The sequence below is a fragment of the Erithacus rubecula genome (genome assembly GCF_903797595.1).
Source record: "Erithacus rubecula genome assembly, chromosome: 4".
Classification (NCBI taxonomy): domain Eukaryota; kingdom Metazoa; phylum Chordata; class Aves; order Passeriformes; family Muscicapidae; genus Erithacus; species Erithacus rubecula.
The window spans coordinates 22,675,571-22,701,727 of record NC_136686.1 but is presented as its reverse complement, the minus strand read 5'-3'; the positions used below and the strand labels follow the sequence as shown (position 1 = coordinate 22,701,727).

General features: G+C 35.6%; 1 protein-coding gene across 3 annotated transcripts in view; it reads left to right on the top strand.

Annotated features, from left to right (window-relative positions):
* The window catches only part of PPFIA2 (PTPRF interacting protein alpha 2), a 278,624-nt gene that overhangs the window by 154,894 nt on the left and 97,573 nt on the right, over positions 1–26,157 (top strand). For all 3 annotated transcript variants that reach the window (XM_079303530.1, XM_079303529.1, XM_079303531.1), the window contains 2 exons: positions 14,704–14,805; positions 22,263–22,427. In XM_079303530.1, coding sequence (XP_079159656.1) covers positions 14,704–14,805; positions 22,263–22,427 — 267 coding nt within the window. The remainder of the gene's footprint in view (positions 1–14,703; positions 14,806–22,262; positions 22,428–26,157) is intronic.

Below are 26,157 nucleotides of genomic sequence, written 5' to 3'. Positions count from 1 at the left end.
CAAATGTATAAAAATTACTTAAAACAAACAAATTTTTGTTTCTTTACATGAAGTGTTATAGCTTAAGAACTGAAGGGAAAGTTTTATTATTTTTACTGGGATCAACCAAAGACAATGCTCAGTATATTTGGCCTCAATGATAAAATGTTTCCAAGTAATGTATTTCTGATGGCAAAACTTTCCAAAGCTCTGTAGGCATAGGATGATGTATTTGGGCTTATTAATATTTTAAAACTGCATGGAAGTACCAACTTTCTGTGTCAAGTTTCGATAGTTTCATTTTTTCCCTTCAAAAGAAGTGGAATTCTAAGCCTGACTGACTTTTGAAAGAGACATTTAAAGTCATTACACTGGGCATTTATGGTTGCTGGGAGTGAATGTATAGATTGAAGTCAGCTTAAACCTGTTTCTCTCTTCCAAGCCACTTTTGCTGTTTGCTCAGTATTTGTAATTGTTGGCTTGAGCCATATATACAGCTCCCCCATGCTGATCTGTCTGGCTCAGGAAAATAAGGCATTCTGTTATTTGGGGGAAGTCCATGTACACAAGAAGTTGACCCTCAACTGACACAGACATTTTTCTGCAATAAATGTCACCCACTGGTCCCCTTGATGTTGAGGTGAATTCCTATATGATACCTGTGGCTACTTCCAGAATTCTTTTTTGAGCTTCATGGATTTATCATGCTTGTCTGTTTTCTCTGAGCTTTATTTCATGGTAGAGGTTCATTGATTGATCACATAGAACTGGCAATATTGCGAAGGACAGCAAATATTCTTGGAAGAACAAAATCATGTTAAGCAATATATATGTGCATTTATCCCTTTTTCCTTAACAAGTCCAGTTAAACACATTCAGATAATAAAGAAGAAGTTTCTAAAATTCATGGCTTTAGTCAAGTCTTCTGGAATACAGAAGTCTTAATGTGGAAATTTCATCAACAGATAAAACAAAATTATGATGCTGCACAGATATGGGAGAAGAAGGCATCAGTCAGATGAATGATTCTCTCCATTACTTCATTAATTCTCTGGTAACAAAAGCAAAGATTTGTTTTTAAATGTTTTATAAAGATGTCCATGAAATACTATTCCTTTATTACAGAGAAGCTCTTCAGAGAATAATTTAAAAGAAATTTAATTAACTTTTAATTTTTATTTAAAAATTAGGATATGTATAAGTTCCTAGGCATAATACTATCTGAAGATCTAGTGAATGTTGCTTGCTCATATGTTCATACAGTTTTACATAAGCTATGCACTAACAGACAAAATTTTTAAAATCTCTGCATAATTTGAAAATCAAGTTGAATAGCACCTCAAGGCAAAAGAGAAAACTTTGTGCAAAGCTCAACATGATCAGAGGGCAAAGATTTTTTAAGTATTTTATTTCTGCAGTTATGGGCTTACTTATGTGTTTATATAAAGTGAAAAAAATGGATACCTTTTTTATACCCTCTGTATTTGCAAAATTTCCTCATTCAGTTCTCATGCCTGAGAAAGTGAGGCTTTTTTTGAACTGAGAAATTATTTTTATATGATTGTAATCCTTTTTTTAATTTAAGTACATGTAATACATTGTTTTCTTAGGGCAAAAGACATACATATTTCACTTTAAAAAATGCCATTTTCTTATAACACTGTTAATAAAATCTTAAATAATAAGGGCTGGAAATGGAGATTTTAGACAAGGCACAGCTTTACAGAATATTGAAAACCAATTGATTCAAAAAAGTTGAGAAGGAAAAAATGTCCTGCAAGGTTATCTTCAGTTCTGTAATGTGAACAGATTTTCTTGCATGCCTGTGCTAAAATAGATGACCACCTGCATAAGTATCTTTGGGACTTTTAGTAATGTGATGGTTACATGCTAAATATAGCAGAGGCAGCAAGCTTTTTGGCACATCAAGTCAGATTTCCAGTTCATCAAGCAGGTCAGGAGACTACATGGTTCTCTGTCCAAATTTATGGAGACATTCATTACCTTCCCAAACTGTTTCAGCACCCAGGGAGGGATTTTTTCCTGCCAGATTACCCACAGACAGTTTACAGACAAACTGTAAGACAGCTGTGGTACATGAGAGAGCTGAAGCTGGGCTGAGCTGTAGGTGCATGGCTCCAGCTGAGTGTTTTATGGGCACCTGGGGTGTAGGTGTTGGGTGGTAACCAGACTCTCTGGAGACTTCTCCAGAGACTACTTTGTTTCTTATTCATGGGATTTTTTCATTTCTTCTTTTCACAGCCCTTGTCAAACAATATAAATTTACAAGTGCTAAGCTAGGTGTCTGAAACAGATATATCCCACGTATTTTGGCTGTATGCTAAATACATTCCAGACAACTATCTTTTCGTGATGGCACAGATTTTAGGGCTTCAGACCGAGAAAATTATGTCTCTAAATCAAACTTTGTGAAGTACAGCATGATTGCTGCAGTTAGAAGTTTTCTGCACTACACTTAACTAAGTCCCACAGTATTGGATTTTTTTTTCACTAGTGCAAAAGTGCATAAATTCCCTAGAGAATGGAAAACTAGTGAAGTGTTATTTTCTGCAGGATTTATATTACTATTATATTCTAAGTCTAGCTTTTGATGAGATTTAAACAGATCTGGTGAGAGTATTTAATAGTCTGTATGTGTGCATTTGTGATTTTGCATGAATTTAACTAAAATGCTACCTTAGAAATTTTTATTTTCTATCCCCTTCGTGTGACTCCATCATATCTTGTGGTGGTAGCTGTGATCCTAAGCAGAGCTTTCCTGAGCAGAAGAGCTCAAAGTTGTCCTGAACGTGATCATGTGTGTTTATTCAGTTATCAGTAGAAACAATGTAGTAAAAGGGGACAGATGTAACATTGAATGGATTGTGATGTGGTAGGATAATGAACTTCAAAGTGAAACAGGAGCTCTGCAGGGCCTCAAAGGTAACTAGAGTTGTTTGAAGCGTAACTTTTGTTTAGAGCGCTAGACCTGGATAGCAAATATGATTTCCTTTTCAAAGTGACAGTCACACTTCAAACAAGCCTAACTGTTTCTGAAGTATGTGTGTGAAGATTAGGCAGCAAACCTTCCCCTGGCACTGTTTCGTAGTATATATTTTAAATAGAACTCAAAAAAAGAAATTAATCTCGCTGTTTATCAATTCGGATTTTTCCTTTTTGTGGAGAAACATGGATAGTGTTATGTGGAGTCATCTAAATTATTTGAGAAATGAAAAAACTTACTTGTAGTTCATATATTGTGTAATGTTTATGTGAGGTGATTGTACACCTACGTGGGTAGATCTGGCAAATCACACAACAAAACTCATGGGTGTGCATGCATTTGTCATCAGAACAGATAACTCACCACTTCATACAAGTCATGGACTCCTCCCAGTTTTGGGGTGCTGTTCTTCTGGAAGTCATGCTGTTCTCCTGCATTGCACAGGCACTATCAATGCCTGAAGGACTAAATAACAAGATGTGGACCAAGATGCTTTAATTTCCTGGGCTCTGAGCAGAAGCTGCCTCTGGACCACCTGCCTGTCCAGTGGGCAGCTAAAGAATGCATTGCTAACGAGGCTGTGTTTTGATGTAAATGTCCTATTTATTGAACACCATCACTGGAGTCCCACAGAGCTCTTGATTAGCAGTATTTTATGTGTTGAACTATTGCTTTGTTATGATCTGGTTATTAAGAGGTACCTCTGCTCAAATTAAAGTGCAAACAAGATCATGTACCAAAGTCAATAATACGGATTTTAGTAAACAGCAAATTTAAGTGAGGAAGATAGAAACGGGGAGAGAAGGGGAAAGCAGAGTGACAATTGAAAAACTTCAAGGTGTTTTATATCAACTACCTTGTAGTCTTAAAAAAAAAAAATAGATGCCAGCATCTAAATGTTAACATAATTTTAATATCTTTTATTATTCCTTTATTCCCAGTAAAGGCATGTAGGTTAATAAGATCTTGTTGCTTATGCAATTTCTAGTACAGAATACACCATACCTTAATTTGGTTTTCTTGGAATCTGTAACTACATTGTATATTTTTCCTCAGGACAAAGTCTATGTCAGTAATTACCAATTCATCATATTTCCTGATGAAGAACATCTGTGACTAATTATCTTGTTTTCACTACTGAAGTTTTTTGATTTTATTGCTATAGTATAGACAAAATGAAAGATTGCTGTTAAAATTTTCAGTATATGAAACAAGATTCAGTGTATATCCCTAGTGAAATTGTGATTCCTTAATGAGATACATATTTGTAATTTGTGAATATTAGCTAACTCTTAACTGGACTAACTGGAAAGAGAGCATGTCAATATATGAAGAAAAAGTCACATATTTTCAGTTATCCAACAGAAAACAGATTAGTGAAATCCATGGCTTAAATTATCTCCAGCACACACATCAAGAAAGTACTATATGGATAGGCAGTACCATCACAGTATATATACACTGTAGTCATCTAAGTTAAAGGATCTGCAAATAAAGTGGAATTCACAGCTTTGAAACCATAAATACAGATTCATTGTCATGGACTCAAAAAGTAGAAGTATCTTCCAAATGTCATTTATCCCACCTCTGTACATTCAAACAAACCATAGGCCCTCACAGATATTTGCCTCAATTGTCAGTGAAAGTGTCACCACATAATTCCTGCATGGCCAGGCTTTTTTTTTTTTTTTTTTTTCTTTTTGAGGGGCAAGGGGGATGGCAAGATTATTGCCCCTGGGGTTACCAATTTTGGAGTGATCCTTGACTGAAAGTTTTATTTGGGAGTTGTATTTACTTCTCACAGTGAAGTTTAGTTCTGCTGAGACTGGTCAGACCAGGAACAGCCATCTCCAGTGCAGAAGAGCCTTCCCAATTGTCTTTATAGAAACCCTAAAGAGAAAAAGAAAAAAAAAGGAATTCAAAGGTCCAGCTCCTTCCAACCCAAAATATATAAATTGATATGAAACGTATAAGTGATAGATCAATCACATCCTAAAAGTACATTTATTCACTTTTGCTACTCTTGGGTGACCAGCTTGAGTATAGAACATCTAGTATTTGCATCCTCAAGGATCCATTAGCAATTATTCTTGCCAGGAAAAGATCAAATATGGTTTATATAAAAAGATCAGTTGGTGGAAAAAGTCAATTAGTAGATTCTGTAAAAATCTTTCTCTGGAAAGAAAATTTAAAAAAAAAATAAATGCTCCAAATTTTTAAGTTGATTTTTTTTTTTGTTAGAATCTATTGTGATTAATATTCTGAAGTTTGGACATTATTCAAAATAATATAATTAAGCATATTTTCACTGTCTTCATCCTTCTCTTTTCCTGTAACTTTACACTGAGTAAATTCATGAAAAAATTGGAAACTGGAAAACAGTAAAATTTTGGAAAAAATTAAATAAATTTAAAGTATTAAATTATTTAATATTAATTATTTGGTGTAAATTCTGAAAGGATAAGAAGTATGATTTTACTGTGGCAGGAAGGTTAGGTTCTGAATCAGAACAGAGGACTTGTTGACCTATTAATAATAACTGAATGTGTGATCATGGATAAAATTTACCCAGAGACAATGCTGAGAAAGCAGAGAAGGCGACAAGTGTCAGGACTGTTACACAAAATGAGAGAGAAGAAAAGGTCATGCTGTATTTTGTCAAGTTTGCCTGGAAGAAAACAACAAGTTGCTCTAGGGAGAAGCAAATTGAAGCCAGAAAAGTAAAGAGTTTGGAAAGGGAGGCAGGGATGCTAAAAAACAACTAGACTAGGAATCTGGAATTGGCACCAAAAAAAGCTTCACATTCCTTATCCAACATTATGATAAAAGACCTATTCTGTTAACTGGTAAGTATGTGTTGCTTCTCATAGTCACCCTTCATATATCCTCTCTGTCAGGATTTATTTTAGGTTATTTCTTAGGGCCATGTACTGACCTCAATCTGCCTTAAAATAAGGGTTGTATGTGTGCATTGGTGTGCTGCAGCCATTGTACAGTCTGTAAAGCACTTCAATAATTTGCATATTGTCCAGGGTTGTTCTTTTTATAACTTTGTGCTTATTTTAAATTTGTAGGGGGGGAAAAAAAAAGGAAGATGGTAAGCATAAAATCAGATTGTACTGACAGTGGGAGGTTGTAGTCTGGTTGTAGTCTTGTATTTCAATGCAGCAATTTATTTTGTGCTTATGCTACTGTTCTGTGACCATTTCACATCTGTAATAATTAAATATCTGGAAAAATATATATCTGATTAATTGGAATTAAATTAATCCCATTTTCCATAAAATATTTTACAAATTAGTCATTGTTATTTTAGATCACAATTTGCTCTTTTTATTTCTCGATAGATGAAAAATTTTGCAACTGTGGAGGAGTAAATTGTCGTCAGTTTTTATGCAGTAAAATATTTAATCAATCAAGGCATTTTAGTATAAATATATTTTATGCTAAAGGACATCACCTGAAAATTATGATATGCTGTCGTTTGCAACCTGGCTATATCTGCAAACCATTTATGTACTATGAGAAAAAATCTATATGAATATCTGTAAAACAAAGACCTTAATTATTAAATGGAAAAAAGTTGATGATATAATTTCCCTTATATAGCTGACTCTCTTTTATACTACAGTAGTATGATTTAAGGAAATAATCACTACAGGCACAATCAATGACACTTTCATCCTGCTTTTGGAAAGTGTGGTGCCATAATGTTGCACATGAATAATACTTCTACAAAAAGTGGTCCAGTGTGTATAGTAAAACACTCTGAACACACATTGTAAGCCAGTCTGCAGTTTCATCCTACACTGTATATAAGGTGATGAGCTTTTTAACCTGAATTACAAGTTCAGCTTTATTATGTTTTCAGATGTTTATGAGTGATGTTTTATCCCATCCCTTTCCAGTACTTGTCTAACAGATGTTTAATTTGCTTATTTGCTCTGTGCCTCAGTGTTCCCATCAGTTAGGAGCAAAGAACTAAAGACACAATTAGTGTTATTTGAAAGTAACAGAGTGTGTTATTGTCATTCACTGATATCTGTTCCAAACCAAACTAATCTAGTTTACATGATCTGCAAGACAAGAGACCTTTAAATTTTCAATCTGCTATTGTTATGGGGAAAGAAAAAAGACTTAAAGTTCATTGTTGTCCATAAATATGGGAGAATGACTCATTTGATATAATTGGATTGGTTACATTATAGTAAAAATATTTAAAAGTATTTAAAAGCTATATTTTTATCATTATTAAAATATCTGCTTTTTTAAGGGGTGAAGGCTATCAAGTCCTTTGAAGTCTTGAGCTTTATAGCCTGATACTAGGGATTACAAATAAATAACCACATCTCTCATCATAATCTGAAGAGTCTCACTGAACACAGAAGATTCTAGTGAAAAAAGAAGAAAAATCTGTTGTTAATTATATTATGCCTTTCCCCCCTTTTTCTTCTGTTTTATTGTTACTGTGTTTCAACAGACCAGTTCCTGCTGGGTGGACATTATTCTTCAGAAAGCATACATTTTAGAGATCAGTGCACAATAGATAATACAGAGCACCAAATCTAAATTATTTAAACAGAGGAAGTGGGAAAATATGAATAAGACGACAGGTTGCATACTTATTTTGCAGTTTTCCATTAAAAAATAATTTAACTGTGAAGAAGCCAGAAATGCCAACTGGTCACTTTTTAGCTGGTGTCACATAAAATTTGAACTTTTATGTGACAATTTTTCAAGCTAATTTGGGAAAGAGATTTGTGTTTGGCTGTGTGTGATTAGAGAATTATATATGAATGGCTGTTTGAGGTTATATTATCTTTCAATTTCCCATTGTTTAGACTGGCTGTCACATTAACTAACATATAAACAAATGCATTTAAAGCTTCTTTCTGACTGAATTTTGAAATATACTTTTGAATACTGTGGTATTCTTGTTCTGAAAAATCAGGAAAGTAACATGGTACAGCTTGTGAATTTAGGTGACATTTCTATAAAATTCAGGTTACGTAGGTCACAAAGCTACACAAAAATATTTATATCTATATCTGTTCCATAAGTTTGAATTATCTTAATCGGATACATAAATTTTATCTAGCATAGTCCTTAGTTCTCTATTATTACTTTGGCTTCTTTTATGCAAGCAAGTTTTTGGGGCTTTTTGTGTGTATTTTTTTCAGGTACTGAAAATGTATTTGAGTGTTTTTCTGTTTGCTCTAAAAAGCATTTATATCTCTCTTACTCTGGGCGCACAGTCATCATAGCAAATTACTTATTCACAGTAGCAGACTATGCCCAGAGAGACTACTACACTGAGATGGTTTCTTCTACCTAGGAGTGGATGGCTGAATAAGTAAATATTTGCAGCACTTAGTTGAAAATCTGATGTAGATTCAATTGACTATTTAAGAAAGGAATTCTTGATGGAAAGCTATTAACTGTTCTGCATTTGTCAAATTCTGTGTTCAGTGAATGTACTGGAGTTATTAATTCTTATAGATATTTACAGGGGCTCTGAGCCTCTGAAATGCTTCTTCTTTTTTTCCATGGGCATTCACTGTGTACTTCTGTGTGGGTAAATGGCTGCACATTTTAAAACTTCAGTCACTGCCCACATTTCTGGAAAAAAAAAGAAAAAGAAAAAAAAAGTTTAAAATGGGGTCTTGAGTTCCTGAATGTCATTGTTTTCAGCCCAGATGGAGATGGAGCACCACAGAGCTTCTTGCTCAACCTCCACTCTGTCATCCCTCCACCCTGGTGGAATGGGGAGGAGAATTGAAGTAAAATTTGTTGAACCAGAACAGTGTTTCTTTGGTCAGTTTAGGTCACCTGCACCAGCTGTGCTCCTCCCCAGTTTCTTCAGTATACCTCCTGGTATGGCACAGCATGAGAAAAGGAAAAGAAAATGGGTCCTTGATTTAGGGTTAACGCAATTTAGCCAAAAATCAAAACATCAGCATGCTATCCACACCATTTTCATTCCAAATCCCAAACACAGCACTGTAACAGCTACTGGGAAGAAATTAACTCTACCCTACCTGAAACCTGGACATGCAGTTCTCTCTTGCATAACAGAAATCTTGATGTCGCCCTTGAATAATCAGGTAGTGGTTGGAAAAGACTCATTGAGTCCAATTCTAACCCAGTGTCCAAGTTTGGGACATAACCCATAACACCCAGCACTGCCAGGTCCACCACTAAGTCATGTCCCTTCACACATGCCATATTCAGATATTTAAACACTTCCAGACACGTTGATTCCACCACTTCCCTGTTTAGCTTATTTCTTAACATACAGCCCATACCTCCCCTGGTGCAACTGTTCATCTCCCTTTGTCAATGATTGGAACTCTCAGGTTGTGACACTTTAGCCTACTTCCCACATTTTAGATATCTTGCAGACCCCTAAGCAACCCAGACCTTGATAGGTTTAAACACAATTAATGTCTCTGGAAGAGCACTGGAAGAGCCACTGTCTGTAAATAAAAATTATTCCCTATCTATGTAAGCATGTTCTGAGTCAAAGTAGCACTCAGTTCATATGAAAGCCAAAGTAGTTCAACATGAGGTGGCCAACCCACCTCATATGGTGGCAATTTTTTTGAAGAGGTGATAAAAATAAATTCCAGTGCCTAAAAAAATGTGGAAAACAGAGACTAAATCAATTTTGCTTTCATTTATTTGTGGAGAAGTGCAGAAAACACTCTAAATAACATCATAGTGCAAACAATGTATGAAGAGATCAAAATTCTAAGTCCTAAGATCCAAACAGATTTCCCTTTTTCTTACCCAGGTCCTGTTATAATACAGCATTTCAGGGTACATGTCCAACCTGAAACTTGTGTGCAAATGAACTCTCCTTTTGAGTGGTAATGTAACAATGACAACTGACACCAAATCCACGTGTTTAAATCATAGAATCATGGAATCATTGAATGACCTGAATTGGAAGGGACCTTAGAGATCATTTAATTTCAAGCCCCCTACCATGAGCAGCACACCTTTCACTAGACCAGATTTCTGTAAGCCCCATCCAGCCTGGCCTTGAACACTACTAGGGATGGGGAAGATCTTGCATTCAACCTAGTTTAGAATCAAGGAATATTTATTATGACTTCTCTGTAGCAAGAAGATAAATAGTGAATTATGTTCAGAATTATTTTTCATTTTGTTCTGATAATAAGAGTCAACAAGGGTGAAGTCTGTGTTCTGCCAAAATTGCTAAAATAAATCCTTGGTCATTTAAAAGGCATGGAGAATTTCCAAGAACATTTTCAGTGACAGAATTATAAGAAAAGAAAGAAGATACCCTTTTTTTTCTCTCCTCAACACACAAATGGATTGGATGAAAACTTAATATATAAAAGGTTAAAACTCTGAGGGAATTGTAGTGGATAGTGGTTTCCTGTGTTAAATGAATTACATATAAATTTGTAGGGAAGAAAATTGGTTGACATAGCTTGTGTTGAATGTAAAATAGAAATTATAAGCCTCTACCATTCTTTCTTCGTGCAGAGTTCACTCACTAATTCCTGAAATGAACTACGGTTCAATGATAGAAAATCCAGAGGAGGAGGTTTTAAGTTGAATCTCCTCAGTGTCTCCAAAACTGAATTGTATGTGTTTTTAATATAGCTTTTGTTACTACTGACACAGAATTTCAGTATTTATTTCAGTGTTTTTAGTGAGGATACCCAGAGACTGTGGTTTTATTTCAGCTCAATTGGGCTGAAACATATTCTGAACAACTGAGCATCAGACATACAAAATCTTAAAATTTCTGTGGCATACCCTCAACTTGTAGACTGTTTGTATTATGTGTAGTCATAAAAAATAAACCTTGCAGGCCTTTCCTGGGCACAACAAACAATGAAAGCAGGATTTCTTGAGCCAGCCCTTAGAGGCATAAATGTAGTGGTAAGAGAGCTGTAGTGTGCCTCCTCTGCCCAGTCCTGCTCCAGCACATCTGGCAGCACTGCCTGCCTTCCTGTCCTGAGGCATCCTACTCAGGCACCCTCCAGGCTCTGCTCCAGCTGTATTTCAGCTGCTTCACCAGGGAAGTCCTTGAATTTTGTTTATTGGTAACTCCTAGTGCTCCTTTTAGTAGCTAAACATTTCTATTGAATTGGTTTTCAAGGCTTAATTTCATAGGCCAAGTGTTAAGTGAAAAAGACAAGCAGCAGTTAAGACAGATTATGTTTATTCAGATGGGGAAAATAATGCTCTTTCTCAGATAATTTATCTTAAAAAAAATTGCAAGCATCTTGATCATGGTATTGTATAAAACCAGTGCAATCACCTGAATTGTTTTCATAATTTTAATTCACTTCAGTTCTTAATTAGCTTTACTGCCAACTTCTATATGAGCTTTAAGAGTGCAGTTGTGCCTGTCAGCTCCTATTAGTTATGCAACAAATATTATCTTCAGGGCTCCCAAAGTATGACTGACTGTCGTGGTCACTGACCATGCAAGATTTCTCCTGCAAACAGTAATTCCAGATGACAGTATTCCCTTGATCACTGTATATATATACGAGGGAATTGCATGAGCAGAGGTCATTATCATCACGTCATTTATTATATAACTGGGTGTTGTGTTAAAATAAAAACATGCTTTGCTTAGCATAGAACCTGTGGGGAAAAGAAATGTTTCCTGGAGCACTGGTCACAGGGATATCTTGGACAAATGGGTTATTTTAAAAATAAGTTTTACATATAGTTTTGGAGCTATTATTTGCAAGTTGTGAGGTGTTATCCTAGTTATTAATTTATGAAAGCAGGTGTGACAGAAATAATAATTTGCAAAGATCTAGGGAAAACTCCATTTACTTGGAGACTTTCCCTGTAAAAGGCTTATGATATAAACACAAGGAATAAAGCCCTCTTTCTGTCATCATTCAGTTCAGAGAATTCCAAGATCTTCATGAATGAGCAGTCTCTAGTACTTCAGATTAATTTGGCCACTTGAGCTCCAGAGATATGAAGAGGCTTGTTGTAAGTGCTTGCACTGCAGGTGTGTCAAAAGCACAGATAAATTTCAGAGAGCAGCAGCATAAGTTGAATATTTAACAGGCTTGTTTAACAGGCTTTAACAGGACAATGTTAGCCACTCAAATAACAAAGTCTGAAACACTGGACACAGGTAGCCCAGCTAAGGCAGATGTTAATAGATGTTATAAATATAAAGTGAAGATGTTTGGAGGCTGAAACAACATTATGTTAGGTATGGGACTCTCTGGGGGCAGAATTTTGAGTAATGATTTGCTTAAAAGCAAGGGAAAACTTACACTGATGACTGGACAAAATTATCCTAAGAATAAACTCCATGCTGCTCAGCAAACTAGTAGAACTTCATTCCTTTGTTAGTTGAGATTGTATTGACCAAAACATTAGGGATTGTACTGGAAGCAGGCTTGCCATGGCACCACAAAGATGTGCAATTTGATAAATATAACTTTTTTTTTTATTTGCAAGGAAAGCAGCAAATGCATGTTAGCAGACTGGTTTGCCTTACTGTAGTTCAGAACCTGAACTGTAAGTCACCAGATGATATTTGTTATCCTTTCCACCACCTGTCACCTATCCGGATGCCCAAGCATATGCCAAAATGTCTATTTTAATTCCAGCTGAAACAATACCAAGAAATGAGAAAACATGAACAGCAACAACATACTCCATAGATTACACTGAAAGTTTATTCTGTGAGACTCTGAAAGTGTTATAGACACTAACCCATGTGTATGCAAATTAGTAACACGGCTCCACCCTGCAGGGCTGTAGAAAATTATGTGTTTATGTGTGGGTTTGTGCTTCAAAATTCAGATTCAATGTGAGTTGAAATCATTAGCTTTCTATTAACTATGACTTTTCACCCACTAGGTAACATTGCTTATAACCTTAGGGACAGGAAATGTTTTTTTTAAAAAAATTTCTGAACAGAATAACACTGCTGGACTGGTAGTTTGTGAATCCTAGTTTAAAACCTACAGGCAGAATGTTTAATGATACTTTTGAAAGGCAAGGGAGGAGTGTTACAGTGTAAATCGCTTTTTCAAAGCTAAGCTAAGGGTTTTAACATCAAAGTATACTGTGTAGTCTTAAATGTACCTGACCAGGAGGATGTAAGAAGCAAGTACTGATTAGAAGGTAGGACACAAAGCATCATTATATGGTTCATGTGATCAATAGCCAGTGTCTAAAACAAAATCCATTGTGGATATCAGAACAACACTCTCCTTCTTACCACATGGTTTGTATGGAGGTCTACTATGCTTCCAGTTCCAGCTGCTGAAAAATGAAAATATAAAAAGCACCCTTAGTTCCATGTTTCAGAATATCACTTGAAATTTATTTGAATAACTTTTAATATATAATACCGTATACTGTTAACTATTTAAAGACTTTACTAAAACAGAATGGGATTAAGAATACCCACCAAGGTTCTGTGAAACACCTATCAAGTTCAGATAAAAGCTGCTTTCCACAGCTTGAGGAGAAGCAGCAAACAAAGCTCTTTTGAGATCATCACTAGCTTTTGTCTTAAATAAGTAGATTTAGGCTCAGCTTCATCCTACTGGCTGAGAAAATAAACCACCTGGACATGTTTTTTTTCCTTGAACTGCTTTCTCTTGGAGTGCAGTTTAACTGATTGCTTGTGGGCTGGTGGGGTCTTATACACTGACTGTACTGGTCAAATTAAAATTAACCTAGTATTTAAAAATGTGTATACGCCTTTATTAAACAGCAATGATGTTCAAGACTTCTTTTTTCTCAAAACATGATCACAAATCTTAAAGGCTGTTCATCCTTTACCTTACGGTGTTTGTGATATAGGTAACATCTTTTTCCTATAAAGGGTAATAGTAACCACTACAGCTTAGTATATCTTATGCCTCTCAAAGTAAACACATATACAGTTAAACCTTTTCCTTATTGAAATTAATGGCAACTCTATGACTGCCCTTTGTATAGACAAAAACTTATGTTTATTGCTGAAGAGTTACAGCAAGGATACATTCAAGACATTTAATGGAAGTTTTGACAAGTAAAAGATGTTTACAAGAATACCTATTAGTTGCATGCATAAAACTTAACATCAGGAACAGCTAAAAATTCAGTTTCATTTTATCTTGTAAATTCATAGGAAATTCATTCCAACTAAAAAAATATTGTTCTGAGTCATCACAGCCTTTCACTATAATGACTGAATACATTTTAATGGCTAATTTAAATATCAAGTAAAGCATTTTTTTCACAACTCGTACATTAATTTTGTTAATCTGATATTAGGTAGATTTTGATTAGTGAATACCTTAACTTTTTTATCACATGCCATATTGCAAAGGCTACCTTATGGAATGGTAAGAATGCTCCTAAGTGGGTATGTTGAGTTGAACTTCCTTATGTGTGAAATGTGGTGTCTCTGTTGTATGAAATTGGCCAGTACTGTTCTTCTGGTGTGGTTCTGATAGCTTATATATGGGAGATGTTGCCATCATTTTTAATCTTCTTTTGTTTCTAAACTTAAATCAGTAGTTACCTTTTATTAGCTAAGTCTAGCCTTGAAATTATTTTGGTAGATGCTGAAGCTTACATATGCTGATTTAGTTTGTGTTGATGATTTCTAAATATTTTTTAAATGCTCAAACTAGAATGTATATGGAGTTGATTATCCTAGTGCTTACATCTTGAGTAACTTCATATGTAATTTTATTCTACAGGAATTTGCTGCACTGACAAAAGAATTAAATGCATGCAGGGAACAGCTGCTTGAAAAAGAGGAAGAGATTTCAGAACTAAAAGCTGAAAGAAACAACACAAGAGTAAGTACACTGCAGACCTTTTCTGGATATCAGGTGTGTGTAAACTTACACATAAACTTAGATCTTCATTTCTACGAATAAGAAGACAAAAATCCAGCATTTTCATGAGTGGAGGAGATTCTAAGTTGCAGGAAATATCTACCATGCTACAGTACTGAAGGAAATGATTGTGTTAGCCAGATATATTGCAAACATTACATTAAAATTACCTGTAATTACAATTACAGGTGATCCAGCATGTAACATGGTAAGGTAATTCAGTTTAAATGTATTTTAAAGCAAGGTACTCATGCTGAGTAGCATCTCTTATCAGGGCAAAAGGCAAGTTTACAACAGACAACCAGTTTTGCCTTGTGCCTTGGATTTGATCTGAATAAGGATGAGATGAAGGTTGCCACACATACCACCAGCAGCCTGTTTTCTAGTCTACATGCAGCCTTGTCACCCTTGAAATAAATGTCATTAGCCATACAGCTGGGTGGGAACAAGATTCCATCCCGAAATGTATCCTGTTCTGCTTCAATCAGAAGATACTATTCTGTCAGGGAACAAGAATATGTGGTACAACACCTTCTGAAAATTCTCAAATGATAGACAGAATTGTTTTTGAAATAAAACAATTTGCACGTAAAAGTGTATGGGCAAGGCAGAATTAATCTCGTAACACAAGAGGGTAGCAGAGGAGACTTCTGGTGTTTATGGAAAGGTGTGAGGAAAGAGATGGAGTAGTGCCAGATCAGGTGGGAGTCAGGCTGGTAGTGAACATACAAAATAGATCTCAAAGGTTGAACACCAAAGATGATTTCTCATATCCATATTTTGTTCTTCTGTGATTTGTGTAACTTTACCAATTTTTCTCTTCTTAATAAACTAATAGCACTTTGGATGCTCAGCTAATATCTTTTCTTTGTCAGCTAATTTGCCTTTTAAAGAAAATCTAACAATATATATGCCAAAAGACCTGAGAGAGGGCCTTTCTCCCTGCTTTCTTCTTCCCATCTATAGCACCAAAGAGTGCCATGGAGTTCAGAAATTCAAGATGAAACGGGTGCCTACATAAAGGCAATTTTGTTCCATCTACCTCTATTCTTTCCTGGATGTTCAGGACATGTTCCTATTTAATATAAAGTTCTTAGAGGTGATGGTTTTGGAAAATTTTATGGAAGGTATAGGTGAGAGCTACATTTTCTCCTGTTAATTTATTAACTAACAAATTTTAAGGGACATGTAGGAATTGCACTATATTTTCCAGGTTTAGTAAATCATGTCAGCTGAAGAAAAGTCTGAAGACTTTCTATATCTGCTTAAATTATCAGTAACTCCTACATGTGTATTATTTTAGTATTTAATGAAAAAATGCTTCATCCATTTCACTCCAACATCCACTGAGCATCAACTTTAGTGTGTTAAAACTGCAGTGCACCAATACCTAGTGTGGGTCTGATATAAGCAGTGCAGACTAGCAAAAATTCCAAGACAGCTTAGTAGCCAAAGATAGTCACTTGACAAAGAACTGTAAGAGAAAAGGAAGATGACTCAAATACAAGTCATCTCTTAAGTCAGACAGATCTATGTCATAGGCAGTTTCTTTGCAGAGCAAGAAGCTTAAAGATCATCCACTCTTATGTTTTTGTGCTGTGTAAAAGAAAAATTGGCAAGAGGTTTTCCAAGAGAACTAATATCAACAAATGGGAGTTACAGTGTTATAATTCTTGCAAGTCCTTGCAGTTAAAATTACTGAATACTAACGGTGTGTTTTAAAAATGAGGATGAACTAGAGATCAAAATGTTTATGCTATGAAAAAACACAGGGAGTGCAGGAGATGTTACAGCAAACAAGGGGAAGATAGAGTCCAAATATTAATGGGAAAGGACAGAGAAAAATTCAGACATGCCTTACCCTGACCTCTAGCATTTTCATTAATAAGTTATTACCCCATCATATTTATGTTCTTGCCAACATTAAGATACTATATACTACAATATATCCCAGAGCTGGCTGAAATAGTCATGCTGTCTTCTATAGGGATACTCCTTTGATAGGAAAAGATGCAAAGCTGTTGTTTTCAACACACAGTCTAGATGATGTGCTAGTGATGGGATTTCCAGCAGCATTCACTGGGAAGGCATTGCCTATAAAAAGGCTTTTTTGCAAACTGAGATTTATGGTGTTATTAATGCAAAACAGCATTAATATTTTGTAAAAAAAAAAAAATTGCTTGAAAAATTTTCTGTTAATTTAGCAAGGATTCTAATAAATAATAATGTTTGGAGGACCACTGATGAACTTTCACAGTGAGTAAATTAAATGTCTTTTCTCATATATAAAGTTAGTCCAAGTAATATATCTTTTGTCCAACTATCTAATGTTTACACTTAAGCCAGCCCTAGCTTGGCTACATTAATGAGGCTCACCTGACTCCCCAGGACACACTCATGCATAACCACACATAGTGGGAATACTCACAACAACCACCTTGTCCCAAGTAGCACTTCCTGCTGCTTTTGAATGAAGATGCTCAGTTCTGAATTGCAGCTTCTGAATTTTTTAATCCAACCTTTTATCTCCTTGGGGTAACAGCAACAAAAGATACTGTTTGATTTGTCCTGTTCTGTTTGCTTCAAACTGAATATCAGCAGAAAGGAATGAAAGTGGCAATTCTGTCAGGTCCTGAGTACACACCAACCTTCCAGGTCTTCTTCACATTTTCAGTTATGCCTAACTTGCAGTATTTTATTTACTCTAGACCCACACCTATGTGTTTCTTTATTTTCTGGCAACAGCCTCACACAGTTTTTGCTCATCACATAAGCAAACAAAACACAAAACTAATTTGACATCCTGATTTCCCACTCCATGCCAAGCTGTAGTAGTATACCTTGATGGCAACATGTATTAGAGAGAGCCCATGATGGAATTACATTTTCTGGATCACATACACTTCAGATCTCAGCCAAAATACCAGAAATTAAACTTTACCCCAATATTTAATCAAGTTTCTACTTAATCTTTCTACCGCTATTCTCAGGCATTTGCTGTTGAATGTGTACTTTAGCTGCCTATGATAATTAACTTTTTCTGACACATTGCAGTAGAAATATTTTCATGTTAAGAATGTAGCTGGAAACTTAATCTATCAATACATGAGGCAAAATAGAAAGTGTGGGAGCGCTGATTCTGTAGTGTTGATGATGGGAAGACAGGTTCTCTCTGGAAGACCATTGTATGGGATTTGAAAACAGATACAAAAATTTCCTAATAGAAACTCATACAGTTATTTCTCTGGATATTCTCTAGATAGAATGATCATTTATAGCATGTAGAAAGATGGCATCTTTTCTGAAGCTGGAAGATAATTCAGTGTGATCTAGCATGTTATTTAATGGAAATTATAAAATAGCACTACTTTGTCTGCTTAAATTAAAATGATTTTTTTTTGTGTCTATATTCTTTAAAAGTTGAAAAAATGCATAGGATTAAATTATTGGATCAGAATATTATTATGAGGAAATTTTGGGGTTTCTTCCATGGCTGAAAAAATATGTTACAGTACTGCTGTGGATTCATCTGGTTGAACAACAAAACAGACAACAAAAAAGGACCAGAAACAAACATGTGCTTTTTGAATAAAGTATAAATTTTTACTCAAATTGGTCTGAAATATTTTAGTTCTAACAGTTTAGAAACAAAAAAAATATACCTGTGTTCATAAATGAAACAGCAGTAACAAAGACAGTGTCGTTAACTCTTTTGCTTCATGCCTTGGGAGATAAAGCACTTATTAAAGTAATTAATTAATTGTTAGTATGTCTAATTTTAATCATATTTTATTGTTTCCATTCCTTATTAAATGGTTTATGAAACATCTTCAATTATGCACTGTAGTCTCATTATACCTATAGATCAGAACTTAACCTGTATTTTATGATTCAAATTCCCTTCTACTGTGTTGGGAAACTCTAAGAATATATTTTAAAGTATAGTTTAAATGAGCTATTTTAGCTCATTTTCTCATAGGTCCTTTAAATTAAAGCAATTTTATGGGTGCTAAAAATTAATCAGGTAATCTATATATTTTCTAAACACGAGGGAAAAATTATTATTTTTGTACATTTTTTATGCTTATAAAAAGTAGTCCAGAATTCCAGAAACAATCCTATTTACATAAGATCCAATAATCAGCATGGCATCTTGAGCATTCTAAAATTTGCCCAGCATAAAACTCACTTGTCAGATTATTTCATAATTCATTGTCAAGCTTATGCTTTCCAGTAGGAAAAGCATAGCAGTGATGCGTGGGTGATTCTGTCCTACCTGCTGCTGTTGATCTTCATCTTCTTTTCTCTGCAAGCTGCCTGTCCCTCTGAGTGCTTGACAACTGTAACAGCTTGACAGCATGAGGGAGCAGAAAATGCTCAGCAGCCCATGATCACTATTAGTGCCAGAGTTTAATTGCAACTTACTGGAATCTTTAAAGCTGTTTCTAACAACTCTTTTGTAGTTTAAATGAATTACCATTATTGTTACAATGTTATTTCAATGGGAAATCTTGTGATGTTCTTACAACTATTTGGAATATTAATTCTTGAGCTACATATGTGGAGGAAACTCCTCAGCATGCCCACAAGTTATTGTGATTTCCTTTAGATGTTAAACATTGGTTGACACACCATCCTCTTCAATGTCAATCTTTTATGTTTATATTTCCTTCCCTCATCATTGTAGCCCTGAGACACTTCATAATTCTGTCAGTATTGTTGACATTTGCACTTCCCAGGGAAGCAGGGAAGATCTATTGCCCATTTTTTAATATAATTGTAACTGGGAAAAAGTTGAATAAAACAACAGCTATTGTTACATGTCCAAAGTGGGGCAACAAAACTGCTGAATGGTCTGAAGCACAAGTCTGCAAGGAGCAGCTGAGGGAGCTGGGGGTGTTTAGCCTGAAAAGGAGTCTCGTGGGAGACCTTATCACTCTCTGCAGCTGTAGGTCAGGTGGGGTCAGCCCCTTCTCCAGATAAGAAATGATAGTGCAAGAGCAAATGGCCTCAAGTTACACCAGGGGAAGTTTAGGTTGGGCATTAGGGCAAATTTCTTCATCAAGAAGATTATCTTGGTGATTGGATACATTGGAACAGGCTGCTTAAGGAAATGTTTGCCATCCCTGGAGGTATTTAAAAGATGTGTAGATGTGGCACTTGGGCACTTTGTTTAATGGAGGACATGGTACTGCTGGGTGGATGTTTGGACTTGATGATCTTAGAGGTTTTTTCAGCCTAAACAATTCTATTATTTTGTGAGTCTAGCATTTCACCAGAGCAGGGGGCTACAATTTGCTATCAGGTTATCAGCCACAGTCAGATGTCCTACCCCTTAGGTTTTTTCCATTTCAGCAGAACTGGGAGTGTTTCACTAGGAGACTTGGTTAATAGTATTCCCTGCTCAGCTGGTTTTGCTGTCAGCAGTGCTCACAGAATTTGTGAAGAAATAGAGATTATTTTTGTCCAAAGGCAAAAAGAAGACATTTTTACAAATGAGAAATCTATGCTAGCATGCCTTCTTGAGCATTCCTAGAGCTGATGGTAAGGAAAATTCCAGTGTTCAGAGGTAGTTTCCAGAAGAATGAGTGACTGCAAATGCTTGGTAAATAAGAACAAAGACAAAAGCTATGAAATGTTCACAAGCACTATTTTGACTCTCCATGACACAGCTGTGACAATTGGTACACTGTAAAATAGGCAACACAGCATTTTGCACTTGATTTATGTAACAACTATGAAATGTATGCAGGCATTGGAATATGTCTTTTTCTTCTCTGAAATTATAGTTCTAAGCTAGAAACAAACTTAGCTTTTGTGTAGGTTAAATGGGTGATTGTCATGGGTTTAGTGTTATATGTAATAAATGTTTCTAACATGGCAGTAACATAACTAAATATGTTATCTGCAGCTCTGCAAAAGGCTAGAGTGCTGTATTGTTCATCTCAAATAGCAAGCTCGTCCACAATCACCCCATTAGAAAGTCTGAGTTCCCACCACTCTGCTGTCTTCAACTTGCAAACCTTGTTTAACTTGTTTTGTCTCTTCATCACTCTCTTTGATCCCTGTTCTGGCTTTGCTTAGCAAGTTTCTTGTCTTCTGTCCATGCTGACTTCACATTCCTTGTTGGGATTGTCTGTCTGCACCAGTTCAAAATGAGGTTCTGGGTGTATGTTAAGAGTTTTTTTGTGTGCTCCATTTTTATCTCTCTGTTATAGGTTATGTGTAATTCCTTTTCCATGCCAAGATTTCCATGTCATCATCACTTTTCTTCTCTCTTAAACCAGATTTTCCCATTTTACTTTCCAACTAAGTCTTGCATGCAGACTCTCAGAAGTCACTGATCATCACAGCATTTGTCTGGGAGATAAGTCATTTAGGGTAGTAGGACACCAAATGATAAATTTGCTCAATTAAGCCAGAAAAAAGGTTGCCAAGGTTTTGTTACTGTGGATTACAGATAAATATATGTATTAAATAATAGTAGCTATATTAAGAACCACATCAAAGGAGAAATTTTAAGCAATTGTCCGTATAACTTTCAGATTTCCAGTTCAATGACTTAGATGTAATTGTTTGTTGCAATTACAGTACATTTATCATGCATTCTGATTCATGAATTTAGCTACCCTGATTTATCTTACAGCTAACCAAGTCTCTTTAATGTTCAGGCACTAAAAACAGCAGTGGTAGCCCTATGAAAGTATAGGTAAATTTGAAGTTTTCTATATAACATCAACATACCATTTTAATTTTTTCTTTAACTTAAGAGTAATAATGAAAACTAAATACAATGTATTTTTAAAATATGTTATTTACAGTCTATGTTATAGATATTTATGGACTTCTCTGGTTTTTGCTGTGTTTTTAATACAACAGAGACATTGAATATTTTAGAGCATGTGCTAGTGATGAACACCATTAGCTGTGGCAGTTCAAATGAATGCTCTTAAAAATCTAGTAAAATATACTGTTCACTCCTACATAATTTGTTAAGATGCTTTCAATATAAATTGAAAACATATTACAGTTAGGCTGAAATAATTGTAAACTTATTTCATATCTTTACATGATTCTTTAGACTGTCTTTGCTTATTTGGCTGTCAATACTCATCAATCACTATCACAAATGATATGTAAGTATGTAATTAATTTAGCAAAATTGTGACTGTACGTTTCATGATTTGTTGTTCTTGCTTTTCCTAGCAGAGTTTTAATTTAAATCGTGGGTAGATTTTCTACTTTTCCATTTATTCCATCTGATTTAGAAACATGAAATATTGCTAATAGTTCCAGCAATCTCTCCAACAATGAGGTCACCAAGAAAATTACCGTTTGGTATTGTGTACTTTTTAGTTAGAATTTCTGTGGCATTTAGAGGCACAGAAATGAATAACCTTTTATTTCAAATCCTATAGCTGTTACTGGAGCATTTGGAGTGCCTTGTCTCGAGACACGAAAGGTCCCTGAGGATGACAGTGGTGAAACGGCAAGCACAGTCTCCCTCGGGAGTTTCCAGTGAAGTTGAGGTCCTCAAAGCTCTGAAATCTCTGTTTGAGCACCACAAGGCTTTGGATGAAAAGGTACAGTATGGGGAAAAAAAGCTTACTAAATACAGTCTTTAACTTGCTTAATTGTGCTTTATGATGCAGCAGACCATATTGTTTGTTTACTGCTTGGAATAAACCCTGTACTTAGAGCATTTACAGGTATTCAGAGAAATCTGGATGGTAAGAATGTATGACCAATAGCTGTTATGTACTTGAAGTCACTTCAGCTATCTTTTTTAGACAATAAAAATTACTTTTCAAAATAAGCAAATCTCACTCCTACCAGACATGCTTCTTCTATTTAGCACTAAATAAAGATGACCCTGTGGAATTTATTAAGTGTAAAATGCGCTTTTAAGTTACAACCATGAAAATGTAGGTATATCTCAAATTTTAAAAACACACAGAGAGGCAGAATGAGATGTTCCTAACTCTGTAAGAGAATTTGGCTCTTAGATATTATTATGAGGAAAACCTAAATTTCATGTAATAAAACCTAATAAGTCTTTTTAGCCTTTAGTACTTAAGGACACCGTTCCCCCTACAAGTAGTGTAGCCTATAGTAAGTAGTACATTCTTTGTTATCAGAAGGGATGAAGAGCCTGCAGAATCAAGGTAAAAACCAATGATAACTGCATCAAGTCATGCAAATGAAGAGGGTCTTTCCTCTGCATTCCTCGTATATCTTGTGCTGGAAAGACTATATTCAAAATGAATGAATCTTTGTACAACTATGAATTATCAGCTTGAGTATTGTGTACATGAATTCATAAATCAAGTTCAAGTCTAGAAACAATGTGCTCAGAAGATGATGTATATGACTTAGTAAGTGCCTCAAAACTACACATGCAAGGAGCACGTGAGAAACAGAGCTCATGAGCAAAGAACCTCATTCCTTACGGGGTCTGTTTTGGCTGATTTGCTCATTGCTGCTGCTGAGTTGCTTCCGTGTTTGAGAAGGCTGGGTAAGCAGGGATGACATTGTACAGCACAGCCTCTGAAACCATTGACTGCACAGATGAGCTGTATTGTACAGGAGCAGTTTAATGGTCTCGCAGCAACAAATTTAACTTTCAGAAATATACTCAGAAAGCTGACTTAATGAAGGTAGTTGTACATACACAGCAATATATGTATCATTGGTACTGAAAGCATGAGACACTGTGGTTTGTGAGTCATACTAGGTTAACTATCAGGTTCAAAGTTTAATAAATCTAAGGAACTTCGACAAAATAAAAACTTATTATGTGTTTAGGTATATCTTTTGGATGATATGTTCTATTCAGATACCATGAAAGCATCTTTAAAGAAAATTTAGAAAAGGAAATATAATGACTTCTAGCCACTTTGAAAAATGACATCCACTTTTGGATGTCATTAAGACTTTAAAAATCTCATATCATTAAAAAGACCTTTGGAGGACTGATGGGGTTTATGCTCTGAGCTTTGATCATTTATCCACCACTTTAAATATCAGTAAAACTAGGGTAGGGAGCTCTCCAGCTTTTATACTTTTTGACATTGTGTTGAATAAGTATGAGAAATAGTAAGAACTAAACTTGAAACAGATTCTGATTACTCAACAGTTGTGTACCTCTTACACATTTTCTTTTGTCAATGTTTCAGTGTTTCGGTACTATGCAGTTTATTTTACATCCCATTTTGAAAACTATTGTAGCAGATTAGGTTGAAGCTACACGTAATATTTTAACTTGCATTACTGAAAAGAAAGACTTACATTGTTGAAAATTCTATTCCTATATTATTTTAAATGTAATAGGTTAAAATCAGGATTCATCACATTAAAAAAAAATTTGAATTACACAGGTAGACATGCATCTAGCTGATTTCTGTCATAGTGGTAATGACAATTATCAGGGTAGAAAAGTCAACCATCTGCAATCATATTAACAGAAGATTCATTCCATTATAAAACAAGTTTTATAACTGGTTGATCAAAATTACTTGTCCAACATGCTGTTTTACCTATGTGTGGAGCCTTTTTTATTTTGCTTCAATAAATCGTATTTTTACTATAAAACATTCTGAGATAAATCCAGTAAGCAGTTCAATAAAGTATTTAAAATAGTTTTTTATAAACCAACACACATTACTTTCAAGTAAAAATCTCATATAAAAATACCTGGTTTTGTTAGAGTATCTCTGGAAGGATTGGATCAAAGATGTCGCATATATTGCCCAGATACTTAATAATATAATGCTTTCACAAATTGTCAGCATTATGGTGATTTTTATTTAAAAATAATGAAAGTAAAAAAAACTGCATGCACCCAAATGTGCTAAAATATTTTTTATGGCATGTGAGTCATATATTCTGCATGGTGACAGAAAGATTATGTAAGTTACATTTGTTTCAGACCCTTCAGAAATAAGATATCAATCCAGCTATAAAAATGCACTGAAGATTTTCAGGGACTAGTAGAACAATGTGGGTTGGAGCTCCTGAGAGACATCTGGCCCAACCTCCTGCTCAAAGCAGGGACAACTGTTTCAGGTTGCTTAGGGTCCTGTCCAATAACTCCTGGATATTTCTGAGCAGAAAACCTATTGTGGTGTTTCACCACTCTCACTGTAATTTTTCCCCATAATACCTGTCTGGGATTTCTGTTGTTGAGTGTTGCACTGGTTCCCTCTTGTCCTGCAAGGTCTTCTCTTCCTGCAGCTACAAGAAGAATTTGGCTTTATTTCTTCCACATCTTCTGTTTAGCTGGTTGTATACAGAAATTAGATCTCCCGTGAACTTCTCCTTCTTCACTTTGACCAGATCCAGCTCTCTCAGCCTGTCTCATATGCTGTGTGCTCCAGCCCATGGCCAGCTTGGTGGGCCTTCATTGAAATCTGCCAATATCCTTCTTCTACCAGGAAGCCTGAAACCAAACGCAGCCTCAAAAGTCTGGTGTCTCCAACCCACTGGCCAAACAGTGTGCTGGCCTTTTTCACCACTAAGTCTTTTCTGCAAAACTGCTTTCTCTTTCTTCTCTTTGTCACTGATCACAATCCTCTGAACCTTGTGGTCCAGTCTATTTTTGATGCACCACGGAATCTATTTCACCGATTCACATCTCACCAGTTTCTCTAGAGATGCATGGAAGATCCTGCAGAAAAACTTAGTGAAGACAAAAAACTTTCATTGTTCTCCCCTCATCCATGGAGCCAGTCCTCTCATCATGCAAAGCAGTAGGGTTGGCCAGATGTCATTTTGTTTTGACAAGGCCATACTGGCTTTCCCCAGTCACCATCTTATCCTTTATATGTGTGAAAGTGCTTTCTGGAAGATTTGCTTTATAACCTTCCCTACACTGGCCAGCTTCTGCTTTCCTGGGTCTTCCCAGGATAACTCAGTATTTAATGAAGAAGTACAAAACGTGTGAGTTTCTCACTTATCAGGAATCTCCCTGGCTTCTGCTACTTTCAAAGTTGAAAAAGGCCTTACCATGACAAAGTAATCAAGTCTCTTGGCAGCCATGGATGGAGTCAATCTACTGCCTTTGACTTATGCATGTCTTGTCTTCCTGTGTTGTGGGTAATGCTTCACTCCCACAGACTCTGCTGCTGTGCTCAGGGGAGGCCTGCAGGCAGAACCTCAATGAAAAATGAGGCAAAAAACATGATTTATGGTGCACTGATGTCACCGCCAAATATTCAGTGCCCCATCAGAAAATGCACACAAAGCTGAAGTAGGTTAGTGAATAGAGTAAGAAAAACTCTCAAAAGTGCACTGGAAATATATCCTGTTCCTTCT